Source organism: Bos javanicus, chromosome 11, assembly GCF_032452875.1.
Source record: "Bos javanicus breed banteng chromosome 11, ARS-OSU_banteng_1.0, whole genome shotgun sequence".
Lineage (NCBI taxonomy): Eukaryota > Metazoa > Chordata > Mammalia > Artiodactyla > Bovidae > Bos > Bos javanicus.
In genome coordinates this window covers 7,450,150-7,462,916 of record NC_083878.1, presented here as the reverse complement: position 1 = coordinate 7,462,916, position 12,767 = coordinate 7,450,150, and the positions used below count along the sequence as shown (strand labels likewise).

The 12,767-nt window shown below is 44.4% G+C and overlaps 1 protein-coding gene across 1 annotated transcript in view; it reads right to left on the bottom strand.

Annotated features, from left to right (window-relative positions):
• Positions 1-1,253: 1,253 nt before the first annotated feature.
• The window catches only part of SLC9A4 (solute carrier family 9 member A4), a 56,405-nt gene continuing 44,891 nt past the window's right edge, over positions 1,254-12,767 (bottom strand). The window contains exons 9-12 of the mRNA XM_061431795.1: positions 11,712-11,808; positions 8,093-8,224; positions 6,749-6,836; positions 1,254-2,820 (exon numbers count right to left, since the gene is read on the bottom strand). Of these exons, the coding sequence (XP_061287779.1) occupies positions 2,465-2,820; positions 6,749-6,836; positions 8,093-8,224; positions 11,712-11,808 (673 nt within the window). The 3' untranslated portion in view covers positions 1,254-2,464. The remainder of the gene's footprint in view (positions 2,821-6,748; positions 6,837-8,092; positions 8,225-11,711; positions 11,809-12,767) is intronic.

Sequence of the window (12,767 nt, the reverse complement as noted above, 5' to 3'; positions counted from 1 at the left end):
CGGGTCCCTGGATGAGGACCTGTCCTTTTGGCCTCTAAGAATACCTTTCCTCTTTCTGATTCGTTTTTTTTTTTTTTTTTAACTCTGCATTTGTAACTTTGGGGACACCCTTGTCCCCCTTACACAGTCCCTTTTGAATACAGTATAGTTAAATAACAGGGTTGCCTCCTGAACCGGATCCGGGACAAGAACAAACTCAAAACAAGGGCAGCCTTCACCGGCGAAACACAACACCAGCGAAACCCAGAATCCGAGTTTCACTTGCTCTTAGTCACCCAAAAAAACTCCTGTGAGGAAACAAAATAAATGAAACCCCGTGGAACCTTCCTTCCTTTTAAACTGGTCCAGAGCCATGATGCTAGGTGACCCTGTATTTTATAAGTTTCTAACTGGCTATATTTCTCATATTTCCTTGAGTTCAAAGATAATATGTCAATAGAAATAAAATACAGAAATACAAATAATTGCTTACAGGATAATGCACGTTTTCACTTCACTGTACTGAATGGGAGATGCACACTCCCCATCAGTGATTTGGCTCCAGCCACTGCCAGCTTCCCAGGTGGCACTAGAGATAAAGAACCCGCCTGCCAATGCAGGAGACAAAAGAGACCCAAGTTCGATCCCTGGGTTGGGAAGATCCCCTGGAGGAGAAAATGGCAACCCACTCCAGTATTCTTGTCTGAGACATTCCATGGACAGAGGAGCCTAGCTGGCTACAGTCCATGGGGTCACAAGTAGTTGGACACGACTGCACACATATGCATGTTGATCCCAGATCTGCATTACTCTGCCTGAAAATGGAGTAGTGACCCCCTTCATTCGTTTTGCAACACGGTTCTCGTTTCTCTGCTGAGTAAAATGTCTGTGAGTAGGGCAGGAATTGTGACTTCTTACCTGTCATACTTCTTGAGCATCCTTGGCTTGGAAGCTGGTTAGAGTCTCAGAAAGAAAAAGAATTTATTAAATCAAATACTGTGGGCAGATGAAACAACATATCACTTGCTAATTAGAGGAGTGGCCAGCACTGAGGCGGGTGTCTCTTTCATTCCCAGTAGCTTATGGCCCAATTAACAATTAACACCCACTAATGTTCTAAGAAAGAGCTTTCTGTCTGTGTGGCTGGGTTTTCTCAGGAGGAGTTAGAAATAAGATACTTGACAGAGTTGAGTTTGGAAAAAACAATTAAAAACTCCAAGAAACCACCTGCATTATTTGTGGATAAAACATACTTGCAAAATCTTTAGACAACATCAACATATTTGCTGATTTTATTTATATAAAAAATGACTTTCCTAATTTATAAAGTTGTCAAACATACTAGGCTTCTCGGGTGGCACAGTGGTAAAGAATCTGCCTGTCAATGCAGGAGACACAAGAGACACGAGTTTGATCCCTGGGTCAGGAAGATCCCCTAGAGGAGAAAATGGAAACCCACTCCAGTATTCTTGCCTAGAAAATTCCATGGAGAGAGGAGCGTGGCAGGCCATAGTCCATGGGGTTGCAAAAGAATAGGACATGACTGAGCTACAGCACAAACATACTAGAAGCAGTCTTATACCGCAGGTTGGGAAGAAGAGAGACAGAATGCTCCTCTCATGTCACCTCCACCACAGCTGCAGAACCCTGAGTTAACATCATTTACAAAACAGAAATCCAGGATAGTAAGATAGCTCTTGTCAGCCCCTGGTGTCCACGTTTGTCCTAGAGAGAAGCCCATGGCCTCCTAGGGAAGCAGACCCTGAAGAGGCACCAGCCAGCTTCTCAAGGCCTCACTTTTGTCCCCTGGAAAATAAGAATGTCTGATATCACCTTCTCTAACGTCCCTCTAGCTCTGAGATGTGTTATGGACCACCGATGCTGTACAAGGGGCTTTCCTGGTAGCTCAGTGGCTTAGGATCCATCTGCCAGTGCAGGAGATGTGAGTTCAATCCCTGGGTCAGGAAGATCCCCTGGAGAAGGAAATGACAACCCACTCCAGTACTATTGCCTGGAGAATCCCATGGACAGAGGAGCCTGGTGGGCTATAGCCCAAAGGGTCACAAAGAGTCAGACACGACTGAGAAAGAGCACACACAGACATGAGCAGAGCCAAGGAGAATTACTGCCCAGTCCTGCTTATATCTCAGTAATTACACTAAGGGCACACTTGGTGAATACTTCCTGCGGGGATGGATGTCTGTCCTCTGCAGACAATTCAACTGTGAAGCACAGCTGAGAATATGGCAGAACCGGCAAGTGTGCTCCTGGCCCTCTGAAAAATCTCCCTTACAGAGTCTTACAGAATCATGTGTAATAGAGTCTTACAGAATCATGTCTTATAGAATACAGAGTCTTGCTGTCTAATAGCTTCCAAAAACCCTAACTCTCTCCAGACCTCTGAACACCCTGCTTTCAACATAATCAGCAGACAGTGGACTCTGGAAAAACCCAGAAACAATCCCGTGGACATGACACCACGATACTACTTTCTTTGGAGCAAAGGGCTGTGGGACACGTTGCAGTCCCCGCCAGGTCTGAGCTCCGATGACAGTAGGGACCCAAATGCTGGGGTCTCCTCCTCACTCTCCTCCTCGGATTCGAACTCCTCATCCACTGCGTGAAAGAGCGGTTTGGGCCTCAAGATCGCCCTTCCGCCCCTGCCCAGGTGCTCTTCTCGGCCAGCGTTTCTCCGGTAACCGAAGTGCAGTGGCGTCCCTGCTCCGTGTAAGCGCTTCATCGGGATGACTTCAGGTGTCCATCGTCTTTCCTGAATCGTCCCCGTTGGAGAGTGTGTGTTGAACGTGATGGGAGGGAGTTCTGAGTCACTGCCGTCGTGATCTGGGAAAGTATGACGAAAGAAAAAAGAACAGGACTTAATATCCGAGAGTGGGGACATCATATCCAGATGCAGGAACGAAAAGGGTGGCCTAGTCCTCCTGGTGTTTCAGCTCCTACGCTCACCTGTGGCATCAGGTGAAGTCACGTGGCTGGGCACCCATCGCCATGGTCCATCCATAGAGCTTGCTCCTCCTGTCCCAGTCTTCCTGGGCTTTAGGAGGGGTGTCCAGGCAGGACCTCTCTATTTATACCACCAAGTGGGCCCCAAAGGCAAAAGAGCCTTGGAAGAATGTATGTAGGCCTCAATGCAGCAGGAAGTTCCTACACATCTAGGGAAGGGGTGTCCTAACCCAGGAGGACACGGACTGAGTAGGGAGGGACAGTGATCCCCATGTCACAGCCCCGTGAGCTGTGGGGACTATCTGCTGAATGCCCCACCTCCCTCCACGCCCTCCCCTAGAGCCCTGATGGGCATTCGCTGGCCTTGTTCTGTGGGATAAAGACAGATAAAGATTTGGGGAGAAAGTGAGTGCAAACAACTGTGCCCAGATACAGATGGAGAATTATCTCAAATATCAATTATCTGACATTTGATTACAATTCTCTGATAAAATTAAGTCCCACTTCACTACTTTTCCTTCTCAAATTTCTGGGTTACCCACTCCTTTTGCTCACCTAACAAAATTTAGAGGCACTTCTCTGGTGGCTCAGACAGTAAAGAACCTGCCTGTCGATGCAGGAGACCTGGTTCAATCCCTGGGGTGGAAAGATCCCCTGAAGGAAGGCATGGCAACCCACTCCAGTGTTTTTGCCTGGGAAACCCCGTAGACAGAGAAGCCTAGTGGGCTACAGTTCATAGGGTCACCAAGAGTTGGACACAACTGAGCAACTAACAACAAAAAAGAACCCATGAAATTTAGAACCAATTGAGCACATTTGAGGGAAAAAAAATTCACTGGGACTAAGATTTCATTTAGTGTCTAGATTAATTCACATTGAACTGACATTTTAAAGCATCATCTTCCTTTGAAGAACACCCCTATCTACCCAAGTCAAGACTTCTATGAGGTCCCTCAGTGGTAACAGTCATAATGGCTAATATTTCTTGCTTCCCAGGTGGCTCAGTTGTAAAGAATCTAACTGCTAATATGGAGATGCAGGAGACTCAGGCTCAATCCCTGGATCAGGAAGATCCCCTGGAATAGGACACAGCAACCCACTCCAGTATTCTTGCCTGGAGAATCCCACAGACAGAGAAGCCTGGCAGGTTACAGTTCATTAGGTCACAAAGAGTTGGACACAACTGAGCACAAGCATGGATATTTCTTGCACACTTACTTGGTTGCAGGCATTGTTCTAAGAGTTTTATCTGTGCTAAATGGCTTCACTCAGGGCAACACTTTTCTCTGTGAGGGGTACCAACATTCTCCTCTTTACAAAGAGGTAATGAAGCATGGAAAAGTAGAGTTTTATGTTTTCTTCATGTAAGTCCTATATATATTTTCCTACGACTTTGTCATTTTTATTGAGAGCATATGTGAGATGTCTTTCAGGGCATCTATTGAAACAGCCGTTAGACCTATTTACCTGGTGAATAATGCAAATGCATTTCCAAATGTTAAACAAACCCCACCTCTGGGATAAGTCCTTTTTTTTAAGGTATAGTAAGCCTTTAATATTCTGCTGTTATTTTATTTATGACTATTTAAGATTTGTACATTAGTAGTTGAAGCTGCTATCATAGCTTGTGATACTGACATTCATCTCAAGAAATGACTGGAGACTGTCAGGCTGTCTATCATTCAAGCAACCTAACAGCACCAGCTGTTTGTACCCGGAAGAGTTTTAAAAATTAAACGACTATACACCCTATAGCTGGTGTTATTTTGTTTTGTTTGTTTGCTTTTGTGTGATAGCTCTTTTTATCATAAAATAATGCTACTTACAAGAGTGTGACCTGGGAATAGATGACTAGATCAATGATACAGAATTAAGAGTCTAAAACTCTCTTTGGGCATGCTCAGTTGCTTAGTCCTGTCTGAGTATTTGTGACCCTATGATAATAGCCCACCAGGCTCCTCTGTCCATCGGATTTCCCAGGCAAGAATACTGGAGCGGGTTGCCATTTCCTCCTCCAGGGGATCTTTCTAATCCAAGGATCCAACTTGCATCTTTTGCATTGGCAGGTAGATTCCTTAGCAGGGTGCCATCTGGGAAGCCCATGGGGCTCTCATATAATTGACTATCATTAAGTCATTAATATGATTACTAGGTTCCTATCTATTGACAGCAAAATGTTTCCACAACATAAGGCTGAGTGAACTGGACAATTCACAAAAATTCCCAAACAATGACTATCCTGTGACAATGTATCATGTAGTGCTATGTGTGATTTTTTTTTTAAAGCTGGTTGTGGTAGGATAAGGACCAGAATGATGTAGGTAGAATTATAGAAGGATGCTTACCAAAATACTCTACAGTGAATATCTCTGGGTGCTGGGGTTTTCAAGTGCTTTCAACCTTCTTTTTTTATGCTTTTCTCTACTGGTTGATTTTGATTTTATATCAAACATGCTTTTATATCAGAAAAAGTTTCATTGTAAGGAATAATTATATTCATTCTTCAAATATTTAATTCTCAAATCCTATGTGTTTAGTTTATTTACATTTCCAATGTGATTTTTAGTCTTAAAAATTTTGTAATATTGGAACAGAGAACGTGGCATATCATATGTCACTTTATGCTAATAGAAAATCAATTTATATACATTTAAAAATAACAGCTTTTATGAGCACAATAGGCAATTTCAATAATTCTAAAATTCTATTCAAGTATTAGATATTAAGGGCTTCCTTGGTGGCTCAGTGGTAAAGAATCCACCTTCAATGCAAGAGATGCATGAGACACTGGTTTGATCCCTGGGTTGGGAAGATCCCCTGGAGGAGGTCATGGCAACCCACTCCAGTATTCTTCCCTGAAGAATCCCACGGACAGAGGAGCCTGGTGCCCCATAGGGTCACAAAGAGTTGGACACGACTGAGCATGCATTAGATATTAAATGGGAAATATCCAATAAGTAAATTTGGTGAAAGTATTTTAGTAAAATATAGCCAACTTTGGAGAATTCTTCTAATTTATAAACCACAGATGAATCCTATAACTTTAAAAAACTGCCCATTTTATGTTTCTCTAAGTCAAGGGTTGGCAATTGATGACCCCCAGGTATATCACCCTGCTGTATCTTTTGATACAGCTCTTGAGCTAAGATTGATCATTACGTTTCTAAATGGCTGAAAAAAAATTTAAGAATATTTCTCAATAAGTAAAAATTACACAAATTTCACTGTTTATCACTAAAGTTATTAATTCAATTAATAAAAGCTATGGTTGTTCCTGTAGTCATGTATGGATATGAGAGTTGGACCATAAAGAAGGCTGAGTGCTGGAGAATTGATGCTTTTGAACTGTGGTACTGGAGAAAATTCTTGAAAGTCCCTTAGACTGAAAGGAGATAAGCCAGTCAAACCTAAAGGAAATCAACTCTGAGTATTCATTGGAAAGACTAACGCTGAAGCTGAAGCTTCAGTACTTTGGCCACCTGATGCAAAGAGCCAACTCATTGGAAAAGACCCTAATGCTGGGAAAGATTGAGGACAGGAGGAGAAGGGGAAGACAGGATGAGATGGTTAGATAGCAGCACTGATTCAATGGACATGAGTTTGAGCAAACTCCTGGAGATAGTGAAGACAGGGAAGCCTGGAGTGCTGCAGTCCATGGGGTGGCCAAGAGTCATGACTCAGCAACTGAACAATAACAACAATTGTGTTCTCTCTTGCTTGTCATGTGTATACTGATGTAATATTCTTGGTTTTGCCTTTTGACCTACAAGCCTGAAAATAAAGAGAAGCAGCCGTGGATGCAAGTTACCTGTGAATTCAGCCACCTTCATGTCTCTGCCTGCTGGCAGAGGCTTGCTATAGGGGAAGGAGAGGTAGCGGATGTTCTTGGTACCAGCCTGCAGGCAACAAGGAGAAATAAAAAGAAGAGTTAGCTCCTGTAACTGAGGGCGTCTCATGGCAAACAAGGAGGATACAGAGTCTTAATGGAGCATCCTGTTTGCATCACTGCCTTTCAGTTACTTTAGTTTAAGGAAAACAATGCTTCCACCTTCAATATTTTTCCCTTCCCTCTCCTGATGAAACAGACCATGATAAACCTCTCCAAGTTCCTCCCGTGGCCCCATTTGGATCAGGGTAGAGATTAGGAGCTACTCCAGACTCAACGTCCATCCAGCGTCTCCTTTTAAGATTGCCTGTTGTGTGCTCAATTGTGTCCAGCTCTTTGCGACTCCATGGACTGTAGCCTGCCAGGCTCCTCTGTCCATGGCATTCTCCAGGCAAGAATACTGAAGTGGGTTGCCATGCCCTTCTCCAGGGGGTCTTCTTGATCCAGAGATCGAACCCGCATCTCCTGTGTCTCTTGCATTGCAGGCAAATTCTTTACTGATGAACCACCTAGGAAGCCCAAGATGTGGCCTCAAAAGGAACAGTTAAGATGCACAGCTGGTGCCGTGAAGATAAGGTCCAAGAATCTTGGCAAGAACAGATTCCTCCCTGTGTCTTCCTGGTAGAGAAGCAAGCTTCCTGATCCTTGGGTCCCCCGTCCATGGAGGGGCCCCTGGAGTCCAGTCTCTGGCCACCATGGGAGCTCGTCCAGCCTCACAGTCCAGGGAGTATGTTCCAGTCACTGGCTCATCCTGAGCAGGTGCGGTTTGCTGCCACATACCCCATGGACTTCCAGGTGGCTCAGTGGTAAATAATCCACCTGTCAATGCAGGAGGCCTGGGTTTGATCTCTAGATCAGGAAGATCCCCTGGAGAAGGAAATGGCAACCCACTCCAGTATTCTTCCCCGGGAAATCCATAGACAGAGGAGCTTGGTGGGCTACAGTTCATTGGGTTGCAAAAAGTTGGACACAGCTGACTGACTGAACAACAACAACCCCGGGGACAGTTCGGGCCCCAAAGGCCCCCTAGGAACCTGATTAAAAACAGACAATGGACAATTAGCCTCACGTTAGTGTGGGTTGGAGCTTGGGCCCCAAAAGCCCTGGGCTGAGAGAAGGGGGTGTCTGCTGTCCCATACCCCCTTCGCTTTGTCTTACTCTGGCACCAAGGTAGTGGTTGTTTGTTTAAACAGTGATGGGAGTCACCTGAGGAGGCCCTGGTCAGGGACTGGCCCAGCTCGGGGTGAGTTGGTGTCTGCCCCTTACCGGCTTCCCCCAGGGCAGGCTGTGCCCTTTCTTCACGCTCTCCCTGAAGGTGTTCCGACGGCGGATCAGAATCTCCTTCGCCTGCTTCTCGCTTGTCTGGGGTTGGAGGTTGTATTTGTTGTAGGACAAGGTCTGCAGAAAGAGGGGGCATCGAACATGTACTGACATCTCTGCACAGCTTCCAGCTCTGGAGACCACGGGAAAGTCATGCACAAAAACTAGTAGAGGGACTCCCTGGTGGTGCAGAAGCTAAGACTCCAGGTTGCCGATGCAGGGGACCCGGGTTCGATCCCTGGTCAGGCAACCAGATATCACATGAGGTAACTAAGAGTCCATTTGCTGCAACTAAAGATCCTGCAAGATGGAAGTGATGAAGATGGAAGACCCCTTGTGCCACAACTAAGATCTGGTGCACCCAAATACATATTTTAAAAAAATGATTAGTAGAAGGAGAAGGTGACACCCATGCCCTCTGAGCCTCTGCCTCAATTACAGAGATGCAATCTGCGGCTCTGGAGGAAAGGTCTGAGATCCGGGCCAGCCCACCAGGACGGAGCTGCAGTTGAAGCCCATGCCCCTGGCTCGCAGGGGCAGTGGCCCCCGCTGTGCTGTCATCCTGTGACCCTCAGAGTGGTCCTCCCAGAGGTACAGATGCCCAACTGTAGACGCCACCTTTGTGACCATCCTCAGCACTGTAGAACGGTCAGTGTTGCTAATGGTCTTCCACTAGCAACGAGGTAGACAGACAGTTGTCCTGAACTGCAACCTTGAATTTTCCTTCAAGAGAACAAGAGAACTGTGGTGGAGGGAGGAGTCACGTGACCTATGTCAAGACAGCATGATAACCAACCAGGACCTCCTGTATAGCTCTTGGAACTCTGCTCAGTATTCTGTAAAAAGCTAAATGGGAAAAGAATCTGAAAAAGAATGGACACATATAGATGTGTAACTGAATCACCGTGCTGTACACCTAAAACTAACACATCATTAATCAATGACACAAATAAAAAACAAAAATTTTTTAAAAATAAGAAAAAAATAAAGGAGACTTTAAGGGGAAAAATGTGGCTAATTCCAACTGCAATGTACTGTATTAGCTACATACTGATTCTGAAGACATTAATTTTTTAAAAAGAATATAAAATATCTTATTGGTAATTTTTATATTTATGACATGTTGAAATATTTTTGATGTGTGTCCATGCGTGCGTGCTAAGTCACTTTAGTCATGTCTGACTCTCTGTGACCCCATGGACTGTAGCCTTCCGGGTTCCTCTGTTCATGTGACTCTCCAGGCAAAAATACTAGAGTGGGTTGCCATGCCCTCCTCCAGGGCGTCTTTCCAACTCAGGGATAGAACCCATGTCTCTTATGTCTCCTGGATTGGCAGGCAGGTTCTTTTACCATTAGCTCATAAAGTGGGTTAAATAAAATATATTATGAAATTAAAGAAAAAAAAAAGATGGGATGAGAAAGGAAAGACAGAAAGGGCAGGACAGGTGAGTCTCGTTCTCTCATGAAACATAAGTGGAAGCAAAAGTCGTCTCCGGTAGAGCCCCTGGACTTACCATGTATGTTCTCCCCACAGGACTCACTATCACCTATCTGCTCATCTCAGCAAGGAAGGGAGAGCCTACAAAGCTTAGAAGGGAGAAACCTGGAGGGCGACTGAATAGGCCCTGATAAAAGAAGAAGAAAGATGACTACCTAGGAACCTGCTAAGAAAAGAGACGATGGACAGTTAGCCTCATTTTACGGTGGGTTGGAGTTCCAGTATCTCTCTTATTTCTGAGTGAGTGAGTGAAAGTCACTCAGTTGTGCCCGGCTCTTTGTGGCCCCATAGACTACACAGTCTGTGGAATTCTCTAGGCCAGAATACTGGAATGGGTAGCCTTTCCCTTCTCCATGGTATCTTCCTAACCCAGGGATCAAACCCAGGTCTCCTCCATTGCAGGCAGATTCTTTACCAGCTGAGCCACAAGAGAAGCCCAAGAACACTAGAGTGGGTAGCCTTTCACTTCTCCAGCAGATCTTCCTGACCTAGGAATCAAACTGGGGTCTCCTGCATTGCAGGCAGATTCTTTACCAACTGAGGACTTTCTCCAACCTCACTCTCCACCTCCATGGGGAAAGTCTCAGTACCAGGCACCCTTGGGGCTGTGACCCTCCCTAAGCAGGCTGGTGTTCTTTCAACCAGGAAATTCTTACCTACTTATCTAAAGCAGAAAGTGATAGTCTTGTGGAAATGGTTTCACTTGGAAAGATTTGAAAGCTGCTGGGTTTACTTGACGCGTGCTATCTGCTGCTGACCCACGTTCCTCCAGCAGGTGCAGGGCCTTTTGCTGACACATTCCCCTTGATCACTGACCTTCTCAAAACAGCAGCCAGAACACATTCACCTACCCCAGATCATGTAATTCTGAAGTCATGGAAAGAGCCATGGCTAGGCAGTTCGAAGACCTGGGTTCTTAACTCAAATTTGTTTTGTGACCTTAAACAAGTTAGATAACTCTCCAAGGGCTTCCAGGGTGGCTCAGTGGTAAAGAACCCACCAGCCAATGCAGAAGACTTGGGTTTGAGCCCTGGGTTGGGAAGACCCCCTGGAGAGGAAAATGGCAACCCACTCCAGTATTCTTGCCTGGAAAATCCCATGGACAGAGGAGCCTGGTAGGCTAGAGTCCATGGGGTCACAAAGAGTCAGACATGATGATGACAGAAAAAAACAAAACAACTCTTCTAACCTCAGCATCTTCTACTTGAAAATGAGAAACTGTGACTAAATGATTTTGGGGGATCCCATGACATAGTTGCAAAAACCAAGGCCCTAGCAGTAAACTCACTTATAACCCTACTCAACAATTGGGATGGTCCACTGAATCCTCACCCTTAAAGAGCTCCTAATTAGAGGACATTGGTATACATGTCATCTGATTAAATCAAAATTTCAGAAGAACTCACCTGAATAGCCTCTATACCTTTTCCAAAATTGATAAATAGTATGCTTGATAGGTCTCTTTTGTGTGTGTGTGTGGGGGGGTGGAAATAGATAGATAGATAGATAGATAAATGTATATTGGCAAAGTGGCATGTGAGATCTTAGTTCCCAGACCAGAGATAGAACCCATGCCTTAGAAACTTGGTGTCTTAACCACTGGACTGCTGGGGAAGTCCCTGATATGTCTCTCTTTTTTTCCTTAGGCTTTCAGCACTGTGGTTTTGATATTTTAATCTAAACCATCCCAGTTTTCTAAGCTCTATTACAACCAATTATGCTGAGACAGCTCCATCACCACTGGCATCCTGGGGCCATATTTCTTCCCTGGTGGACAAGCTCCATCATCGGTCTGTCTCTGAAGGGGGAGGGAGCCCTGCTGATCCTGGAAAGCCAGGTCTGCAGGGTTGGGGCAGCCTGACCCCTACGGCCAGCAACTGGATCTGCATTTCTCTTTCTACCACGGGGGGCCAATTTTGCTGCAGAAACATAACAATTAACTTTCTGTTTTCCAAACAAAGCAGAGAGAAATTGCTCAGCAGGAAGGCTGCTTGGGAGAGGGTAACCCGAACAAGAACTGATATCTGGAGGACCGGTTCCAATAAGGGACAAGTCTTACATACACACCCTTTGTCGAACTTGATACATGTTGCGTGTCAGGATGTCCCTCATGGACTCCACGTCTTCAGGGGAAAGTCTTTTGGTTTCTTGTGTCCTCTGGGCCCTGGAAACATCATTGGAGGGAAGCCAAGCATTATTCTTTCATCTTGGCAAGACAAGTACAAAACCATCAATTTACTTTTAGGAGTTCCAATACCCAGAACCCCTGTTTTTCTATAAGCTTTCTTATTGTTTTAGGAAATTTGTAGAAAATATTGGCACATGTGCCTTGACTTGCATTTTGAACATATAGTTTCTTTGTCTATAACTTTTATGTGAGAATTATTCTAACTCATATATATATACACATATAATTTTTAAAATTTTAATAGGCTTGTTTTTATTTCAATGTACATTAGGAAAAATTACTACCAGCATATCAAACCACGTATTTACATTAACAATATAAATTTCCTATTTTAAAATCTTACAAAATATTTTTGCCCATAAAAAATTTCTACTATATGTAAGGTGTAAAGAATAATATAATAATAGCGCATGCACACATCCACCATGCAGCATAGAAACAGAATATTATGAATAATTAGTGTTTCCTCCTCTTTGTCTCTCCCTGAACATTTCAGAAGTTTAATCAAGTCTGCGAATTTTGTAGTTGTCCCTCCATTGCCTAATGCATTTTTAAAAACTGGTGACAAACCAGTTATTTTTTCCTCCATATCTATTATGAACAGATATGTTTATAAAAAAATAAAAATCAATGATTAGAAAATACATTCTTAGAAAGGATACCACAAAATGTAAATCAAATAATTCACTGTTAGAGTCAACACAAATTAGCTTATTCCTTGAAGGCTCACAGATAACACCGTGTAGTCACCACATCTGGAACAGCACTAATTTATGCTTCCCAGGTAGCTCAGTGGTAAAGACTCTGCCTGCCAATGCAGAAGACACAGGTTCGAACCCTGGGTAGGGAAGATCCCCTAGAGAAGGGAATGGCAACCCACTCCAGTATTCTTACCTGGTAATTCCGTGAACAAAGGAGCCTGACAGGCCCCAGGT